This window comes from Aquarana catesbeiana, linkage group LG10 (genome assembly GCF_042186555.1).
Source record: "Aquarana catesbeiana isolate 2022-GZ linkage group LG10, ASM4218655v1, whole genome shotgun sequence".
Taxonomy (NCBI): Eukaryota; Metazoa; Chordata; class Amphibia; order Anura; family Ranidae; genus Aquarana; species Aquarana catesbeiana.
In genome coordinates, this window is record NC_133333.1 from 112877973 (window position 1) to 112897224 (window position 19252).

The 19252-nt window shown below is 42.0% G+C and overlaps 1 protein-coding gene across 1 annotated transcript in view; it reads right to left on the minus strand.

Moving 5' to 3' along the window:
* KMT2A (lysine methyltransferase 2A) overlaps nucleotides 1–19252 on the minus strand; it is a 286124-nt gene that overhangs the window by 42705 nt on the left and 224167 nt on the right. The window contains exons 30-32 of the mRNA XM_073602468.1: nucleotides 17223–17390; nucleotides 15372–15446; nucleotides 3874–4048 (exon numbers count right to left, since the gene is read on the minus strand). Of these exons, the coding sequence (XP_073458569.1) occupies nucleotides 3874–4048; nucleotides 15372–15446; nucleotides 17223–17390 (418 nt within the window). The remainder of the gene's footprint in view (nucleotides 1–3873; nucleotides 4049–15371; nucleotides 15447–17222; nucleotides 17391–19252) is intronic.

A 19252-nucleotide genomic window follows, 5' to 3' on the forward strand; every position in this document is an offset into this window, starting at 1 on the left:
AAAAAAAAAGCACCCCTGTCCCCCCCTGCTCTCGCGCAAAGGCGAACGCAAGCGTCGGTCTGGCGTCCAATGTAAACAGCAATTGCACCATGCATGTGAGGTGTCACCGCGAAGGTCAGATCGAGGGCAGTAATTTTAGCAGTAGACCTCCTCTGTAAATCTAAAATGGTAACCTGTAAAGGCTTTTAAAAATGTATTTAGTTTGTCGCCACTGCACGTTTGTGCGCAATTTTAAAGCATGTCATGTTTGGCATCCATGTACTCGGCCTAAGATCATCTTTTTTATTTCATCAAACATTTGGGCAATATAGTGTATTTTAGTGCATTAAAATTTAAAAAAGTGTGTTTTTTCCCAAAAAAATGCGTTTGAAAAATCGTTGCGCAAATACTGTGTGAAAAAAAAAAAATGAAACACCCACCATTTTAATCTGTAGGGCATTTGCTTTAAAAAAATATATAATGTTTGGGGGTTCAAAGTAATTTTCTTGCAAAAAAAAAATAATTTTTTTTTTTCATGTAAACAAAAAGTGTCAGAAAGGGCTTTGTCTTCAAGTGGTTAGAAGAGTGGGTGATGTGTGACATAAGCTTCTAAATGTTGTGCATAAAATGCCAGGACAGTTCAAACCCTCCCCAAATGACCCCATTCTGGAAAGTAGATACCCCAAGCTATTTGCTGAGAGTCATGTCGAGTCCATTTGCACAAAGTTGTCACTAAATGATATATTGCTCAAACATGCCATGGGAATATGTGAAATTACACCCCAAAATACATTCTGTTGCTTCTCCTGAGTACGGGGATACCACATGTGTGAGACTTTTTGGGAGCCTAGCCGCGTACGGGACCCCGAAAACCAATCACCGCCTTCAGGCTTTCTAAGGGCATAAATTTTTGTTTTCACTCTTCACTGCCTATCACAGTTTCGGAGGCCATGGAATGCCCAGGTGGCACAAAACCCCCCAAATGACCCCATTTTGGAAAGTAGACACCCCAAGCTATTTGCTGAGAGGTATAGTGAGTATTTTGCAGACCTCAATTTTTGTCACAAAGTTTTGAAAATTGAAAAAAGAAAAAAAAAAAGTTTTTTCTGGTCTTTCTTCATTTTCAAAAACAAATGAGAGCTGCAAATGAGAGTGTAATTCCACATATTCCCATGGCATGTTTGAGCAATATATCATTTAGTGACAACGTTGTGCAAAAAAAAAAAAAAAAAAAAAATCTGTCTCTTTCCCGCAACTTGTGTCACAATATAAAATATTCCATGGACTCGACATGCCTCTCAGCAAATAGCTTGGGGTATCTACTTTCCAAAATGGGGTCATTTGGGAGGGGGTTTGAACTGTCCTGGCATTTTATGCACAACATTTAGAAGCTTATGTCACACATCACCCATTTTTTTTTTTGTCATTATTCAATCACTTGGGACAAAAAAAAAATTAATATTCAATGGGCTCAACATGCCTCTCAGCAATTTCCTTGGGGTGTCTACTTTCCAAAATGGGGTCATTTGTACTTTTTGTACTGCCCTGCCATTTTAGCACCTCAAGAAATGACATAGGCAGTCATAAACTAAAAGCTGTGTAAATTCCAGAAAATGTACCCTAGCTTGTAGACGCTATAACTTTTGCGCAAACCAATAAATATATGCTTATTGACATTTTTTTACCAAAGACATGTGGCCGAATACATTTTGGCCTAAATGTATGACTAAAATTGAGTTTATTGGATTTTTTTTATAACAAAAAGTAGAAAATATCATTTTTTTTCAAAATTTTCGGTCTTTTTCCGTTTATAGCGCAAAAAATAAAAACCGCAGAGGTGATCAAATACCATCAAAAGAAAGCTCTATTTGTGGGAAGAAAAGGACGCAAATTTCGTTTGGGTACAGCATTGCATGACCGCGCAATTAGCAGTTAAAGCGACGCAGTGCCAAATTGGAAAAAGTCCTCTGGTCCTTAGGCAGCATAATGGTCCGGGGCTGAAATGGTTAATGAATGGGTAAAATGTTTTTAGACTTGGCAGTTTTTTTAGTACCCAAAGGAGCATGGCGAGTGTGACAATGCCAAGGCTTTTGTATATAGCAATGAACTTAACAATGGCAAGCATTTGGCATGAAGCTGTACCATCAGGTGTATAGGATCCTGGGGGTTGGAAATCTTCTGCAGCCTCCTCGAACACCGCTGCTTGGTCCTCATAATTCCACTCAATGCCTTTGTCCTCTAGAGTAGGCATTTCACGTTCAGGCTCCACTACAGATGGTGAGGACGCAGAGGGAGCCTGGCGCTTTGAGTCCAGGACATTGATAGCTGTACTAAAGATGTTGAGTGTCAGAGAAATTATGACATAGTTGGAGAAAAGTCTACCTTTGATTGAAAGAGCTATATTTGGATGCAGAGACCAGTGTTAAGGTAGGGTCCTGCTCCGGTGAGGGGGAAGCATCGTCCCTCTGGGCAGTTTGAGTGTTTTTCAGACCTTCAGCAGATAAATGTATGCCTGAGCTGCTGCAGTTTTCTCATGCCTGATTGCCATCAGTGATGGTAGACCCTTTTGGGGTAGTCATGGAGTAGGACGCCGAAATTAGATAAGCATGTCCAAGAAGAAGTACGCAGCAACCAGAATGTCTAACGTCTTGTAACAAAGTGCTCATGGCAAAAGGGAGTGCTGAAGCGGCTGAGTATCTTATAAAAGGCTCTGGGCGGAACCAGTTGTGGTGTTCTTGTAAAGCAGGTAACAGAGATAATAGGTCTCATACTTTCTATGGAGCTACAGTAACAGTCCAATAAACAGGGTAACCTTGCCATACCTGTCCAACGTCTCTGGTCCCTATATAGAGTCCAGGCTTAACCCATCATGGCGGGCATAACTCCTAAGGAATCTTGAGGATTTGGGGTCTATAGGGATGAACAGTGGCCCTGGGCCTGTATAGCACCCTGCAGCTAACTACACACAGTACACGTAATGCCAAAGAGCTCCTAAGCAGGATCCAGTGCCCAAAGCAACTTACAGGTCATCCCCACATTGAGGGGTTCGGGTACAGCTCCCAAGGTTCTAACAAGGTTACACCAGTCCGGATGTACTGCCTTTATTGTTGTAACAGAATATGGTAAAGAATTAAAGATTGAAAAATCTGAATTAAGATAATAAACTAGATAATCTAAAAGTGAATTCTCCATAGGAGAGGTCCATAACGTTAGGACACTTTAAAAAACTGAGGACTCATTTTCAAAAATTGTTCTCTAAAGATGGCAATTTAGTCATTGAACCGCTCCCAAATTATATACCGTAGCCTGATTAGAATCTCCTCCCACCTTCCCTTTATACCTTTTCTCTTTCCCTTCCCACTTCTCCTTTTATTCTTTTCTATTCTATCTTTTCTTTCTACTCTTGATCTTTTTCTTTTCCATACTGTATTTTTGCCCTCTTTTGGGAAACACATGCATTTGTATTTTGCAGATGATACATCCCTTTGACATTGTATTGTACAGAAACTGATTCAATTAATGTATATGCACAGTTTCATTTCACTGCTTTAGACAAAAGTTACTGCTATTTCAGTATTAGCACCCGACTTGACTATATTTTGCCTGGCTCACTATGTATGTCTTATTTACTGCATTGTTAATTGGCATTTGCATTCTGTGAGCCTACGTGGAAAGAGGTAATTTTGTACTGTCCTATTTTATACTATGCAAAATGTCTGTTAAAAAAAAATACAATCTTAAAAAAAAACAAAAACTGGGCACTCACACAATGGGATAGGGTTACAGAGGACATGTTCTCAAAAGCTGTCCAATTACCTGAAAGTACCAACCTATAATCCTGGGTCTATGCATATTAAGCCTAACTCCAAAAGTATGTTTTTTTTCTTTGCTCACCTATGGTACACCTCAGCTCTTGCTGAACCATGGGGGTTCAGAGGTGGCTCCTCTTCTCCAGCTGGATGGTGGAATCGGAACTTATACCTGCGACACTTGTTGGCACCATAGAGCTGTTCCACCAGGAACACGACAGCATCGTGTATAATTCCAAGCATCTTCAGTGCATTCACACCTATGGATGGAACACGCAAAATAAAAGCGATAAAGAAATGAGTAGTAATGTTTTCAATTATAGTCATCTATAAAAGGGAGTAATGGACATTATTATAAATGTGGTCATTACACAATAAAAAACACACACAAAACAATATAAGAGCAACTTTAACTTACCTAAATTAGCGATCACGTGATATCACAGATACTGAGTCTCCTTTTCCGGCGTTCAGAGTGGGAGGGTCCTTCATCAGGTATCTTCTTTGTTGCATTTTAGTTGTCCAGCGGCGATGTCTTCTTGGGCTTCAGAACTTATGTAACAGGACGATTTCACCACAAAGATACCAATCAGTGCTGGCACAGTCTGCAGCACTTGATCACCATTCTCTACTCCTTAAAAGCACCACCAAGGGACATGTGAAAGCAGATTTCACTATGTGAAAAAGCGGGCTCCGAGTGTATAAATTCAATCCTCAACTACTCCAGTTTTTTTGCAAGCAGTATGGAGATCAGAAAATAAGGAGAGAGACCTGTGTCCTGCACTGTCCTCCAAGATATGGGATTTACAGGTACTTCAAACTTCCTATTATCTTAACCATACAGTAGAAGGACACAGGAGATGATTTTTAGACTATGGGATGCCCCCAAGCAATAAATGGAGAGGTGGGCAACAGAGAATCCAAGAGTGCAGCAGCACACCTACAGAAAGAATAAGAAGGGTCAACCTACCTAGACAGACAGGTGACAATATTAACTGAAGCAGGGATCAGCAGAGGCTCAAATAGTCACCCATAAAAACAAAACGGTCTTGAAAACGCCAACAAAAAACAAGGCTGGTCCTTGAGAAGGACCCATGCTGGATGCTGTAAGGAACTCAAGAACCCCAACCTTTTTTGGGGGAATGGGTTCAAGTAGGGAAGGAGGGCAGATTCTCAGGAAAAATGACAAATTAACCATTCAGCCAGGTGGAAGAGGAATCCTACAGGGACCGCCCTATCAGGAACAGAAGAGGGGTCAGTTGGCAAGAGAACAAATGCAACACATCCACAGAATACAATCCTGATTGCAGCCATTCTTTTCAAGCTTTCAATCCTTGTTTTTCTTTTATCTGGCGATTAGCCAGTTAGCACACCTCCTGTGTAAGGGGTGGCTACATTCACTTCCCCCACTGTATCTAAGGAAGAGCGAGATAGCATCCCCCTTGGACAACAGTATTGTCAGTCAGTGGAGAGGATAATTTTATATGGACTAGTAGATCTAGATGAACTTTACAGAAGTGATTACCAATTTAAAGGCGAACTCCAGCTCACACTTATTAAGCGGTTACAGCAACTTTTTTATGCTTTTGGCTAAAGGATTTACAAAAATGAATACAAGCGGACCATTGTAAGCACTCTGTCAGTGTTAAAGTAACACAATGGCCACTGTGCCATATGATAGTCTGTCACTAGCATTAACACAGCAGTTTTTCTGAGCTCCCTCTAACATTATTAATAAATAAAATTAATCACTGCACTAATGTCTATTCAGCAGCTAGCATAAAATATAGGTAACAATATTAAAAAAAAGTATAAAGATATGCAGCGCTAGAAATACAAACATGAACTATGTAAATAAAAATCCACTGTCATTGAGCCTAAAGATTCCATGTTCCAAGAAATTGCATCATCCACAGTGTAAATATGACAAGCCGAGGTGAACTATGGAGCCCGGAGATCTGATGTCACGACACTAAATGTGCTGACCGCGGCCATTTTGCTGGTTGGAAACAAATGTTAACCAAGGACTTTTTGTGTTCCTGAAACGCTCATTTTAATTCTCCAAATGTGAGAACCCTGTATCTTTTTACTTAATAAAATCATATTGAACATACTACCCTATGAGGAGCTGCTTCTCTTTTATCCTACATATGAACCTGTGTATTCACTCCATGTTATGACCCTGTGAGATTTAGCTGTCTGGTACCAGAGTGGAGTCCTGCTATAGTAGATATATCATACTTATCTGATCACCTATAACCTAGTGGTCCATTTTCTGCGGTAAGAGGCCCGGTGTGTTGGTGTGCGGTGGAGGATTTCATAGTTCACCTCAGCTTGTCATATTTACACTGTGGGTGATGCCATTTATTGTTACATGGACTCTTTACGCTCAATGACAATGATTTTTATTTACATAGTTCATGTTTGTATTTCTGTAACATTATTACCTGGGGATCTGGCCTGTAAGGGATCCATTCGCATGCAGTTGAAGGGTGGTAGAAACAAAACATGTGGCTGAGCTGCATTTTTACCACTCCCCAACCACTTACCCTTAAGCTGCAAAGGCAGTGGCTGGGGGTGTGCACATGGTGATGCTTTGCTTCACAGTAGGAATAAAACACCCCCCAACTCCCTCAAAAAGCGATCCGACCAAGGAGCTCTTTTCAGAGGTGCAGCAGTTACTGGGCATAAAACCCCCTCTCTGCTATAGGCCTCCAGCCCCCGGGGTGGCTGCTGTGTCCGTCAATGAACTCAGAGAAAGGGATTTTACAGGGAGTAGCAAAAAAAAAAAAAAATACAGTTTTCCCTTTAATTCGTTGACAGACACAGCTGCTCCTTCTTTATCCATGACTAAGCTGGGATGTCCCCAAGCAGTACAACGATGAGAAGAGGGCAACCCAACTAATGGAGAAAAAAACCCAGGGCAACATGCCAACACTCAAAACCACCCCAAGGGTGGTCACCCGAAAAACCATGTGCCGAAAATAAGCATCAGAAGACGCCAGCACACCATAATCATATAACATAGGAAACAAGCACAGATGACCACAACTTGAGAAAACAGACGCCTGATGTTGGAACGCCCAGGAGATACCAAACGCCCCAGTAGAGAGAGCCGCAACAGGGAAGGGAGATTCCTGCTTTTTAATGGCACGAGTCTACCGAATCACATGGCAATGCAATGAATAGGAGAGGCAACACCGGTCCAGGTGAAGGGATCCTCCCTCTGATGACAGGGTGCTGGTCCAGTCCGTGGTCTGAACGAATATAGAAGGAAAAGGTGACCGCACACCACAGATGGCAGAGGATGAAAACTTTATTCCATGAAATCCACAGGGCATCAAAACATAGATCACGATACAATCACGATACAGACAGAAACATACGATGTGTGACTTACTTGCAAATTTTTTTGCATGTTTTGTCTCCATTTTTATGGCACCCACACACCACTTTTAGATTTTAGACAAGTTCTATAAATTCGTGTGTGTTTTTTGAATGTTTGCTTTCATAATTTTTTGTATAAATCAGGGATTCGATGTTTGTCTCTAGCAGCTTGATTAGGCATCAAGTAAATCCAGCTGCATTATTTCTATTTAGGTGTTAACTCCACAGGTGCATGTAGGTTATGATTAAGCAAAGGTTTTTGTGAAATGCGTCAACCTTGCGGCTTTCTGTCTGTACTATGATTGTATTGTGACTAGGTTTTGATACCCCTATGGATTTTATGGAATAAAGTTTTCACCCTCTGCAACCTGGAGTGCGGTCACCTTTTCTCCTATATTGAATCCCATGGGAAACAGTGGCAGAAGAGGATGCAAAGCCTAACAGCGGGCTGTCCGTGAGCATAAAGAGAATCGGATCTCCATAAAGCAACTGTTACAGAAAGGTACATGCGATTCACTTGAACCACGTCCAAGGAGTGCAGAGCCCCTGCATTTAAGTGGAAATCCTACACCAACGTTAGACAGAAGGGAACGGCCGAAGCACCACTTTGTCCTCGAGTAAAAAGGGATAAGATGGCTTACAGGCCAAGGCTGACAATTCCGGCACCTGCCAAGCTCAAGTGATAGCGACTAAGAGCGCAACATTCTACGAAAGCGTAAGCAAGGGAAGATCCCGAATGCGAAAGAAAAGGAGGCTTCCTAAGAGCTGACAACACCAAATTCAGGTCCCACGTTGGCAATGGGGTACGCACATGGGGCACCACAAGACGAAACCTTTGAATAAATGTGCATACCAAGGAAATGCATGGCCAAGGGACACTAAAGAAAACAGCCAAGGCAGAAACCTTACCCTTGATTGAGTTTCTGATCAACACCGCATTGAAGGAAAGCCAACACTTGAGTTACCGAGAAGGAGCAAGGATGGAACCCCAAAGCTTCGTCCCAAACTATACAAGCTTTCCATTCACGATTATAAATGCTCTGGGAAGCAGGCTATGAGCCTTTAACAGTCGGAAACACCAAGCAAGACACCCCCTGTCTTTCAGAGCCTGGTGTTCAATAGCCATACCATCAAAGCCAACAATGGTAAGCCGGGTGGAAAACCCGGCCCCTGGGATAGAAGATCCTCCCGGAGAGACAGCTGCCAAGGAGCATCTGCCACCAACCACTCCACATCAGTGCACCAAGGGCGCCAAGGCCAGTTCATAACCACCAGAAAGACCAGTAGAACTTCCGCCTCCATCCTGTGCAGCAAGCAAGGAAATAAATGAAGGGGCGGAAAAAAAGCATAAATTGGACTGATCCCATGGAGCCACCAGCACATCAATCTTGTCTGCCAGAAGATCCAGCAATCTTGCTACGAACCTCAGAACCCACTAGGTGAGGCGGGACGAACAAAGATCCAGAACCAGTGTCAACAGCAAGGACGAAGCTCATGAAACCCCTCCGGGTACAGGGACCCGGTGAGAGGGGGGGAAGAGTCTGCCTGCCAAAATTTGACACCTGCAGAGATGGAAAAAAACTTTTCGCCCATTGTAGGATGTGAGACTCCTCCAGTGTTGATGCAGCACTTCCTATGCCTCCCTAATGATTGACAGAAGCCACCGTGGTGGCGTGGTCTGATCAGACCGCGACTGGTAGACCCCACAGGAAACCATCCAACGTGGCAGTGACAACCTGATCACCCGAAACTCCAGGACAGAGAAGGGCAGATGAGCTTTCTCAAGTCCAGTGACCCTAAGCCGAGTCCAATCCCAGGACCCCTCCCCAGCTTAAACAGGCTGGCATCCGTTGTTCCCATTGTTCCCATCACCCAGAGCGGCAGAAAGAAGGACTTTCTGGTCTGTAGAGACGGCGACCACAGCCACCAGATGAATGAGTTTTTTAAAATTCGTTTACTGCCTATTGGGACTATTGGTATCCTATCCCATCTGCACTGGGTGGGAATACAATAGTGCTTGGACTTTTTATTTGTGTTTTTTTTATTTTTTTGTTTTATTTATTTATTTTTTATGCATCTCCACGGATCGGGACGCACAGGAGACATCTACCATAGAATATAGTACGCACAGTGGTCTATTTCAATTCCAGCATAAGCGCATCACCCCTGTATGGGGCTTGGGGAGCTGATTACATCAAAGGCACCTATCGCAGGAAACAGCAAGCAGAGCAACCCAGTCTAATATACTACAGGCGTAATACCCCTGTTGGGGTTCCGGGAGCTGGTGAGTAGGCAACCATAAGGGGGAGCACTAGAGTCACCAGACAACTGTTGCAGCACCAAAGTCACCATTGGGAATTTCATAAAGTCAACATAGTACCAACTTATGGGACTGTTATATTTTATTTGAGATTTAATTACTGGAATTTTCTTGATAACATTTTCTGTCTTGCATGCATGCGATTTTGATCCATGATTTATCACACATATGGTTTTTGATCAAGGTGATTTGACCTATATACACAGCATGTGTACTGTTTTATGGATAACACATTCTCCATGATGTATCTAACTGGTGATGCGGGCACTAATTATGTATAAAAATAATTTTATAGTATATGGAATACGGTCTCAATAAATGCACTTTATGTAATACAGCCTCTGGCTCTACCACCAGACGCTGTAAGACAACCTCTTGCTGTGCGACACTTGATTGGTTGCACTATATTTCTCCCAAAGCATACATCATTGTAAACACACCTATGTATTTGAAGTACTACTCATAATATAAGGGGGACGTATCCTTTGATGTCTAATACCTTATAGATACATAACCAATAGTAGGGGTTTATCACTTTAAGGCTATCCCAGTTAAGTTTTTAGGTAGCGCCATTACACCCATATCTTATAATTAAAAAACACAACAATGTCCTCTGTAATTTTCAAATACTCAGATGTTAAATTGCATGGATGCAATAATATTCCAAAAAGTGAAGAAAAATCCTGTTCACTAAGAGGGTGACTTTGCACACGTGCTCCTCTCCCCCGTGTGGCTGCGCTCACCCCAAGCTGTGTGACCGCACAACTAAGTTTGGTCTACATAAGCTGTTGAACCACTCCTGAGTCTCATGCTTGTCTGAGCAGACTACTTGCACACATAGGATTTGAAGCTACTTTACTATGCAGTGCGCAATGGCTTATATAGGCATGGGGCGTGGTCACCGGGTGATGTCATCCGGTGACCACGCCCCTATGATGTCACCGCCCCATCATACCCCGGGCGGTGACGTCATAGGGGGCGGGGTCACTGGATGACATCACCCTGTGACGATGCCCCATGCCTATATAAGTCATTGCGCACCGCGCACATGGCATTACATCGGGAGAGAGCGTCATGTCAACATCAGAAGACTGGAGGGAAGAAGACGACGGAGAAGACCGGGCCAATGCTAGCAAAAGAGCGGGTAAAAGAGCAGAAGATAGTGGAGGAGCCCGGCAGAAAATAACCGGAGAGCGGAAGAAGAGGCCAGAGAGCGGGAGAAGAGGCCGGAGAGCGGGAGAAGAGGCCGGAGAGCGGGAGAAGAGGCCGGAGAGTGGGAGAAGAGGCCAGAGAGAGCGGAGAAGAGGCCAGAGAGAGCGGAGAAGAGGCCAGAGAGAGCGGAGAAGAGGCCAGAGACCCCCAGAGCTGCCTAATAAATTACTTTGAAAACCTGTCTAGTGTGTTTTTTTTATTGACACTTTTTTCCCCCAGGTGAATGGGTAGGGGTACCATGTACCCCATACTCATTCACTCCCGGATTCCGATAAGCCCCCCCACCCGCAGACCCCGACAACCAATGGCCAGGGTTGTCGGGAAGAGGCCCTTGTCCTCATCAACATGGGGACAAGGTGCTTTGGGATGGGGGGCCGCAGGGCCCCCCCCTGCCCCAAAGCACCCACCCCACATGTTGAGGGCATGTGGCCTGGTACGGTTCAGGAGGGGAGGCCGCTCATTCATCCCCACCCCCTTTCCTGACCGGCCAGGCTGCGTGCTTGGATAAGGGTCTGGTATGGATTTTGAGGGGACCCCCCACGCTGTTTTTTTCTGCGTTGCGGGTTCCCCTTAAAATCCATACCAGACCGAAGGACCTAGTATGCTCTTGGAGGGGGAACCCATGCCGGTTTTTTATTTAAAATTTGGCGTGGAGTTCTCCCTCAAGATTCATACCAAACACAGTGCCCGGTATTGGCGGGGACCCAAGTCGGATCCCCGTTCATTGAAGTCGGACGCGTCTCTGACTTCAAGTCGCAGGGTAAAGTCAGATCCAAAGTAGGAGGAGTGTCGTGTTGCACCAGTGTGAACCCGGCCTCACACGGGTTGTTTTTAACCACACCTGATGTCAATTGTAGCTTAGGGCTTGTTTAGGGTAGCTCGCAGGATTTTTTTTTAATTTATATGTTCTACCAAGAGCTAGGTGTTTTTGAGATTATATACAGAAAAAGTTGCAGTATGAAAAATGGGAACAAGTTGTGGGATGGGGTTCCCCATCATCACAATAGGTGATTACTACCTCACATGATAAATTACAGAGCATGGGGTGGGGGGAAGAGCAATCTGCATGCCTCAGAGAAGAGGGGCACCCAACCCAGATATTAAGAAATGGTAAATACTAGTGCTCAAACTAAAAAGATGAATAAAACGAGGAAAAAAATATATCAAGGTAAAAAATAGTAGCTGCCAGCATAAAAGTGTTCACACACCAATCAAAGACAAATAGGGCAATAAAATATGTGGCGCTTAACTACATAATAAAAGCACTAAAAAAACTACACATGTGAAACTCTCAACCATACCAGGAGGATCCAAGACAAGGGACTCCAAGTATAATAATTATTATTATTATTTATAGACCTCATTGATGCTGCACTGTTTTTATTTGCACTTACCTACCTTTTGAGGAAATTGTTTTTTTTCTCATTATTTATTTTGATGCATCATTGTTGGAGCGGTACATTTTGAATAGTTAAATCATTATTTATGTTGCACTATGGGTGGATTTGGTTACCTTGACACATTTTTAGATGATGATTGATTTGTTATGTCATATTTGTTTTGTGTTGTTCTCGCTACACATGTGTATTTACTTTTTATTATTATGTTCCCCTTCATCCACCATTATTGAGAAACATTTACTGATTGGAATAATTTCTCTTTGATAAATTATTATTTAGAGGCTTCACCTCAGCTTGAAAGTGATTCATTTTTTGATGCAATACTGTTTTTTTGTGACCTTTGGTTGCACAATATAGTGGAAGATTAATTGCTTAGACATAATTAATACTTGGAGTCCCTTGTCTTGGATCCTCCTGGTATGGTTGAGAGTTTCACATATGTAGTTTTTTTAGTGCTTTTATTATGTAGTTAAGCGCCACATATTTTATTGCTTAACCCAGATATTGGAATGAGTCTAACTGGTGAGTGTAAAAGAATTTGACATGCTGGAAAATCTCTGGGCGATGATCTAGACAGTAGTCATATAATTAAAGATGGGCAAGCAAGTACCAAGGTACATACAGACCAGATGTGGAGGATAAACAAGTACATTAAGGGGTACTGAGAGAGGAGGCCTGTAACTTTTTCCAGTACTGGGTCAGTTACATAAGTCAACTAGTGCCAAGGCCAATTTCTTTGGAAGAGACAAGAGCTGAAGGACATCTCCACTCGTAAATCAGGTAGCCTTGGTGATCCTTGGTGTAGGTCAGGGAGACCTATGTAGAAAAGAGGGGTCCATGTGATGTGATTTAGAAAAGCTGCAATTCTGCAACAATTTTAGGATCATATATCAATTGGGGAAAGTTCACCATTGATTTCTCCAGTTCAGTTTGCCATGGTCTGGGTAATCGACAATCTGGCAATAGCCAGTTGCAGGGCCAGGTCTGCCAAGACAAAGCAGGACTCAACAAGTCTCCAGATGCCTATCAAATGAATCCCTAAAACAGGGAATATATCATTGGAAAACTAGATTGATTAGCGCAAAAATGGCTGTGTCCACAGTCCATCACTTCTAATGCCGCGTACACACAATACTGACAGAAAAAGTCTGATGGGGTGTTGGATAGCAACATGGTTTAATATCTTACTTCTGGTATTTCACTTCCTGTTTGACACAGCCAGGTAGGAATGAAACACATCAAAGCTCTGTGATCAGAAGAACAATGCCTTGGCTCAAGCCCACCTGCTGTGACATGTGGGAATACAAGTTTCAAAGAGACGCTGGCCCTGCTGGACAATTTAGCATGCTTCCTGGAGAATGGGCAGACATTTGGGAGGGATACCTCCTCGGCAATGTGTATTGGATAAAGGCAAATGGGGGTGGCTACGAGTGGGCGTGTATGTTTGAATGAAAGGAACACATAGGCTTTTGATCTTTCTCTTTTGGCTACTGAGAAGCCTGCTGTAAGGTCATCCCTTTTGCTATCTTGGGACCTTGCTCTGACCGAGGGCTTGGGCCTATATTCCATGAGGCCCAGACCCCTTTTACATCCAGAACCCGCAGAGGAAACCATGTGTGATAAGTATCTTTGATATTTCATTGTTGTTATATGTCGTAGAGATGTGCTGTTAGTATAGTGTGTTCTGATTGTAAGCTATGTAACATTGTAATACTCTTTTAGTACTTTTATGATAGTTTCCTAACTCCTTGGGAAATAAAAATAAGATATTGTTTACTAGCAGCACCGTGTGTTTGGTTTCATAGCTAACCTGGTATTATTGTGATATTAACAATAGCATGTGCTCAGAGTTTAATAGACCAACTAATGATAGAGACTAGACAAATTAATACGCAGATATAATATTAATAATCATATCGATTTCTACATGGGGCATACACACGGTCGGAATGTCCAACCGAAAGCTCCCATCTGACTTTTTCTGTCGGGAAGTCCGGCCATGTGTATGCGGCGTTAAACTACCCTTCCATAGGGTACAAAGCATCAAAATTATCAGGATGGGGAATAACCTTTCTGGGTTCTACTAGCAAGTGAAGAGCTTCCATGGTGGAGTACACATGGAATGGATGCTGACTGAGGGAATTCAATGGGCAGGCTGATTGTGCCCTAGCCTGTCCGTATACTGCCCTAGTCTGTCTGTATACTACCCTAGCCTGTCCGTATACTACCCTAGCCTGTCCGTATACTACCCTAGCCTGTCGGTATACCTGTGGACCATGGCTGGCGTGAGGAAGCAAGCCGGTGCTGCCACTATTTGTCTTCAGGCCGGGTCCAGAGGTGCAGGTGTAGGTGTGGGCCTGCAGACCACGGCTGAAGAAATAGGTGGAGAGGCGCCGCAAAAATCACTACCCCGCCACCTCCACTGTATATATGGACAGGTCAAAGGGGGTGGGAGTCAGGGGCGGAGCCAAGGGGGCCGCAAAAAGAGGTTTCGCCTAGGGTGTCAAAAATCCATGCACCAACCCTGTATTAAGGTGAGAGCCAAAATGCAAGACACATTGCCTGAAGCAAACATTACAAGCCGGACCCACAGTTGCCGGGTTTGGGTATGTTACCAAGATGTAAATGACGAAGGTAACCGATCTGAAAATTGCTTGTGACCCATAAGGAAATAAGCAGTCAGATTTTAAAGATAAACTAGTGAAAAATATCTTCAACAATAAGAGAAGGAGTTAATTAAGACAATAGCAAAAAACGGAAACATCACAAAGTGGGCAGGTTTTTATGGATACACTGGGTTTCCACAGATAAACAATTCCCAGCAAAGCTTTTGCCAGTGTCCAATCACCTGAAGGTAGTGGCATATAATCCATGGTCTAGGAATGAACTCTGTGTCCTGTACTGTACAATTAAAATAGATGTTATTTTATATAGTCAGTCAAGTGATCTTGACACATACTGCCATACTGGGCAAAGCAATGAATTTGCTTATAAGCAATTTACTTACCTTCCAATTACTCCTCTACCAGACCTCAAAAGAATGATTCGTACATCCAGGTTTTGGTGAACACATAACCCCCAACTCCCCTCCAAAATGCTGTCCTTGGTTTATGTGTAGGCAAATGCCAGCCCAGACCATTATCAAGTAGTAGCAAGGTAGTGTGCAGAAGGTGGTGGCTTTTTTTATATATATCTATATATGCTGTTTCAGGAAGAACTCATCTCAGCAATGCTTGTTTACAACAGAGAAAATCAATACTTTACCTGCAAAAGATAGCTGCTTTAACCTTGCGTTGGATCGCGCTTCCTGTACTTTATCAGTCAAGGATTTCCAGGCCTCTGTAAGACAAAGAAAAAACATGGTACACTACACCAATAAAACAGGATTTTTGTACTCACCATAAAATCCTTTTTTTACGACTAAAACTCAAACAATTGAGATGACTAAAATAAGACTAAAACTAAAACGGCATTTTAGTCAAAAGACTAAAATGGGAATAAAACTAAAATGGCATTTTAGTCAAAAAACTAAGACTAAAACTAAATTGAAATTTGACTTCAAAATTAACACTGGTCTGTAGTGCATGTTCATACCTCAATACCTTAAACAATATATGGGATTTTTCACTCCAGCAGTATATAATGAGTTTGGAAATTGTAGAGAAATGTTAACCAATGCATTACAATTTAATTAAACCCATTAGATTTTAGATGACTAAAATGAGTTTTAGACGACTAAAATGTACTGGAGATTTTAGTCGACTAAAACGTAGGACATTTTAGTCGACTAAAATGTACTGGAGATTTAGTCAACTAAATACGACTAAAGCTAAAATAATTGCAGAAGACTAAAATGGGACTAAAACTAAAATGCCATTTTAGTCTTAAGACTAAAACTAAATCGAAATTTGCTGCCAAAATTAACACTGCCTTGCAGTTTATGTTCATGCAGGCTTTCTCCCGCTGAGTCATTGTATTCTGACAGGGAGACTCAGGGGAACTACACCGATCAGGGCTGGCAGACATTGGCTGCAAATGCTGATCGTATGCTGGTTTTTCAGCCTGACCATCACACAGAAACAGGTCATAAGACTGGCTTTTGTTGAACAGACAGCTGTACACACGGACCGAAAATGGCCCGGTCCCTACTAAAGCAGATGATTTTTGGCCCGTGTGTACTAGGCAATAAAGTGGTTCTAAAGGCAGAAGGTTCTTTAACCTTAATGCGTGGCCGAGCCATGCTCTGTGTATGAATAGACAACGCAAACTTCAGTGTCCCCATAGCAAGAGGCTTGCTATTGGGGGCATTTGACAGGGGAGAGAAGCCAGGGCCACTGGCGGGGGACCCAATAGGAAGAGGATCGGGGCTGCTCTTTGCAAAACCATTTCACAGAGAAGGCAAGTATAACATGTTAAAAAAAAATACCTTTAGAATCACTTTAAGCTCAAAGACGTTTTTTTTATGATAAAAGAAACAGCGGTATAGAAAATAAAAATGCTGCTGTATATAGCAACAGGTCAGAAATGTATCCATGAGAACAACATAGATGCTTTGTTTTGCACTATGGAAACTCATCATTGCTGGCTCTTGCAAATAATAATTGATATTAAAAGTACAGCTAAGAGAAACCATTTGAACCAAGGAATTGATCCAATCGCAGTAGAGGGATCAAGATGATTTCTTTCCTTCAGCATCGAAAAACAGTTGTACATGGGGGTTTTGTATTCCTGCGACTGAATGGCACTATACTTTTCTTTATGTAAACATAGTGACAGTTCATTAAAATCCACTGGCTGCAGCATGGAACCGCGTACTGTATCACACCACACTGAAAAAAATATACTGCATGCTGTTTTTTTTTTATTATTCAGTGGTATGAACTGGCCTGATGGGCAACATGTGTGTTTTTTTTTTTAACCTTGATGAACATTTACTACCATGCTTGACATACTAAAATAAAGCTAGCCAATTATCTGCAACAGCTGTAATTATACTATTCTGTTAATGCGATATTGTTGAAGTTGGGATTTTTAGCATTGCCATTTGTACCAGCAGTTTTAAGAAGATTCTATTTGATTTTTATAACGATTTAACATGTATAAAATTGCACTTACCTTCAATGCTATTGGAAGAAATTTGAAAACCGTCATCACTTGAGATCTCAAAAAGAAGGCCAGTTCTAGGCTTAGTCTCCTGCATAGAGTCCTGTTGCCTATGTTCCTGCTGCAGCAACCGCATCAGAGGAGAACTAAACTCAGCATCATCTTCAGGTTGTTTAGAGTCTGCACATAAGAACGTTTTCACTTTTAAACATACAGTAACAACTGATCGCAAAACACTGCAAACAAATGTGTCCCTTATTTATTTGTGAAAGGTCCTGAATGAACAATTTTATCTTCGCAATACAAGGCACTAATTTTAGCGCCACAAGCACAGATTATTATTAAACATTTTGGATAAAGAAAGGTACGAGATCTATTACAGGATATGATTATGTTATTAGTTTTATAGCCAGAATGTTGCTCATTTGGAAAATTATGTTTAAACTGTATTAAAAGAGACCTTGTCAAGAAAGAAACAAATGCTGCCACTGCTGAAAACTTATTTTAAAAATACTAGTTGCCTTACTGATTCTGACCCCATTGTTTCAATACTGTAAGTCACTGATCTGGAACATGTATGCAAAGACTTAAAGCCTAAGTTTAGTTGAAGAGCCAGTGGTTGCTCTTAGTTGAAATCTTCTCTACAGTGGGAGTGCGAGTGGTTAATACAAGCTGCTGGACCTGTCAGACACTTGTCAAGAGTGCCGACTACGTTGGCCATCCTCCTCATCATTCATAGAAGCTGTACTGTGGCTTCCAGAAAATCTCTATGAACGGACAATAGGCAAATGAATGAAAGGTTCGTATTAACTCCCACAGCACTGGAAGATTATCACTGAGGGGATATAAGGGGCTAGAGGATGAGAAATTGCAACTAAAAGAGCCACCTACAGCACAAGGGGCACTTCTTAAGTAGTGTCCACTTGTACCAATCTAAAAAATAAATAAATAAATAATAATTTCTTGATCCACATACTGAGAAAGTAAACTCAGTACATATTAAAGCTAGTAAGGTAAAAGTAAAAGCTAGTCAACTAGTATTCTCAAAAGGTGGTCAGAAATGGCAGCCCCTGAATTTTAATTAGCACAGATTTTGGTTTGAGCCTTTTGCTGAGTGACCCTATTTATATATGCACATTACAATGCCTGTAAAAATTTCCCAAACACCAATTCTTTTCTTAAGTATAGCATTAAAAGATGGTACGCTTTTCATTAAGTGGTTTCAAAAATACTCTAAAAGTATTTGTAAATATAGACATGATCTAAAAAATGTGGATTTTTATTTTATCTTAAACCTTTTTGTTGGAGCACATCAATGGACATATTCATGACTACTTGGGTCATGCTGCCACCTTCAGGTTAATGAACACTGTCCAAAAAAAGGAAGGAATCTCTGCCCTCGCAGCCTCAGTTTTGTAGCAAGCAATGAGGAAAAGGCAGGGGGAGAAATTTGTGTGTCCTGTGATGTGCTCCATGAAAATAATTTTACAGATATACCAAAAATCCCAATTTCTTAATTGCACATCACAGGACACAGATACCTTAACATTCATAGTTACTTGGGATTTCCCAAAACACTGAACAGCAGCAATGCCAAACATGGCCAAAATAGAAGAAACGGGACCCTGCTACAAAGCCGCATGCAAGACTTTTCACCCAAAACGAGCATCCACAGAGGTATGAACATCTATCTACCTGGTAGAATTCATAAGTTGAAGACCATGCTGAATAGTACACAAAGAACTGACACTCCTCGTGAAATGGGCCTTGACTGGGACTGCTTCTGATACCCTTAGGCCTAAGAAATGAGCTGAAGAATCCACTTACAAATAGTGGATCAAGAAGCAGCCCAACATGTATGAGGCCTCCCATGAAGAACAAACACAATCAGACTGTCGAAATGAAGCTGTAGACTTAAGATAAACTTGCTGGAACAACATCCAAAAGAGTGAAGCACCTTTTCCTTGGAAATCTTAGGAATAGGACAAAAGGGTGGTGATACAAAGAAAAAACACCTCAGGAAAAGAAAGAGGACTGAGGCC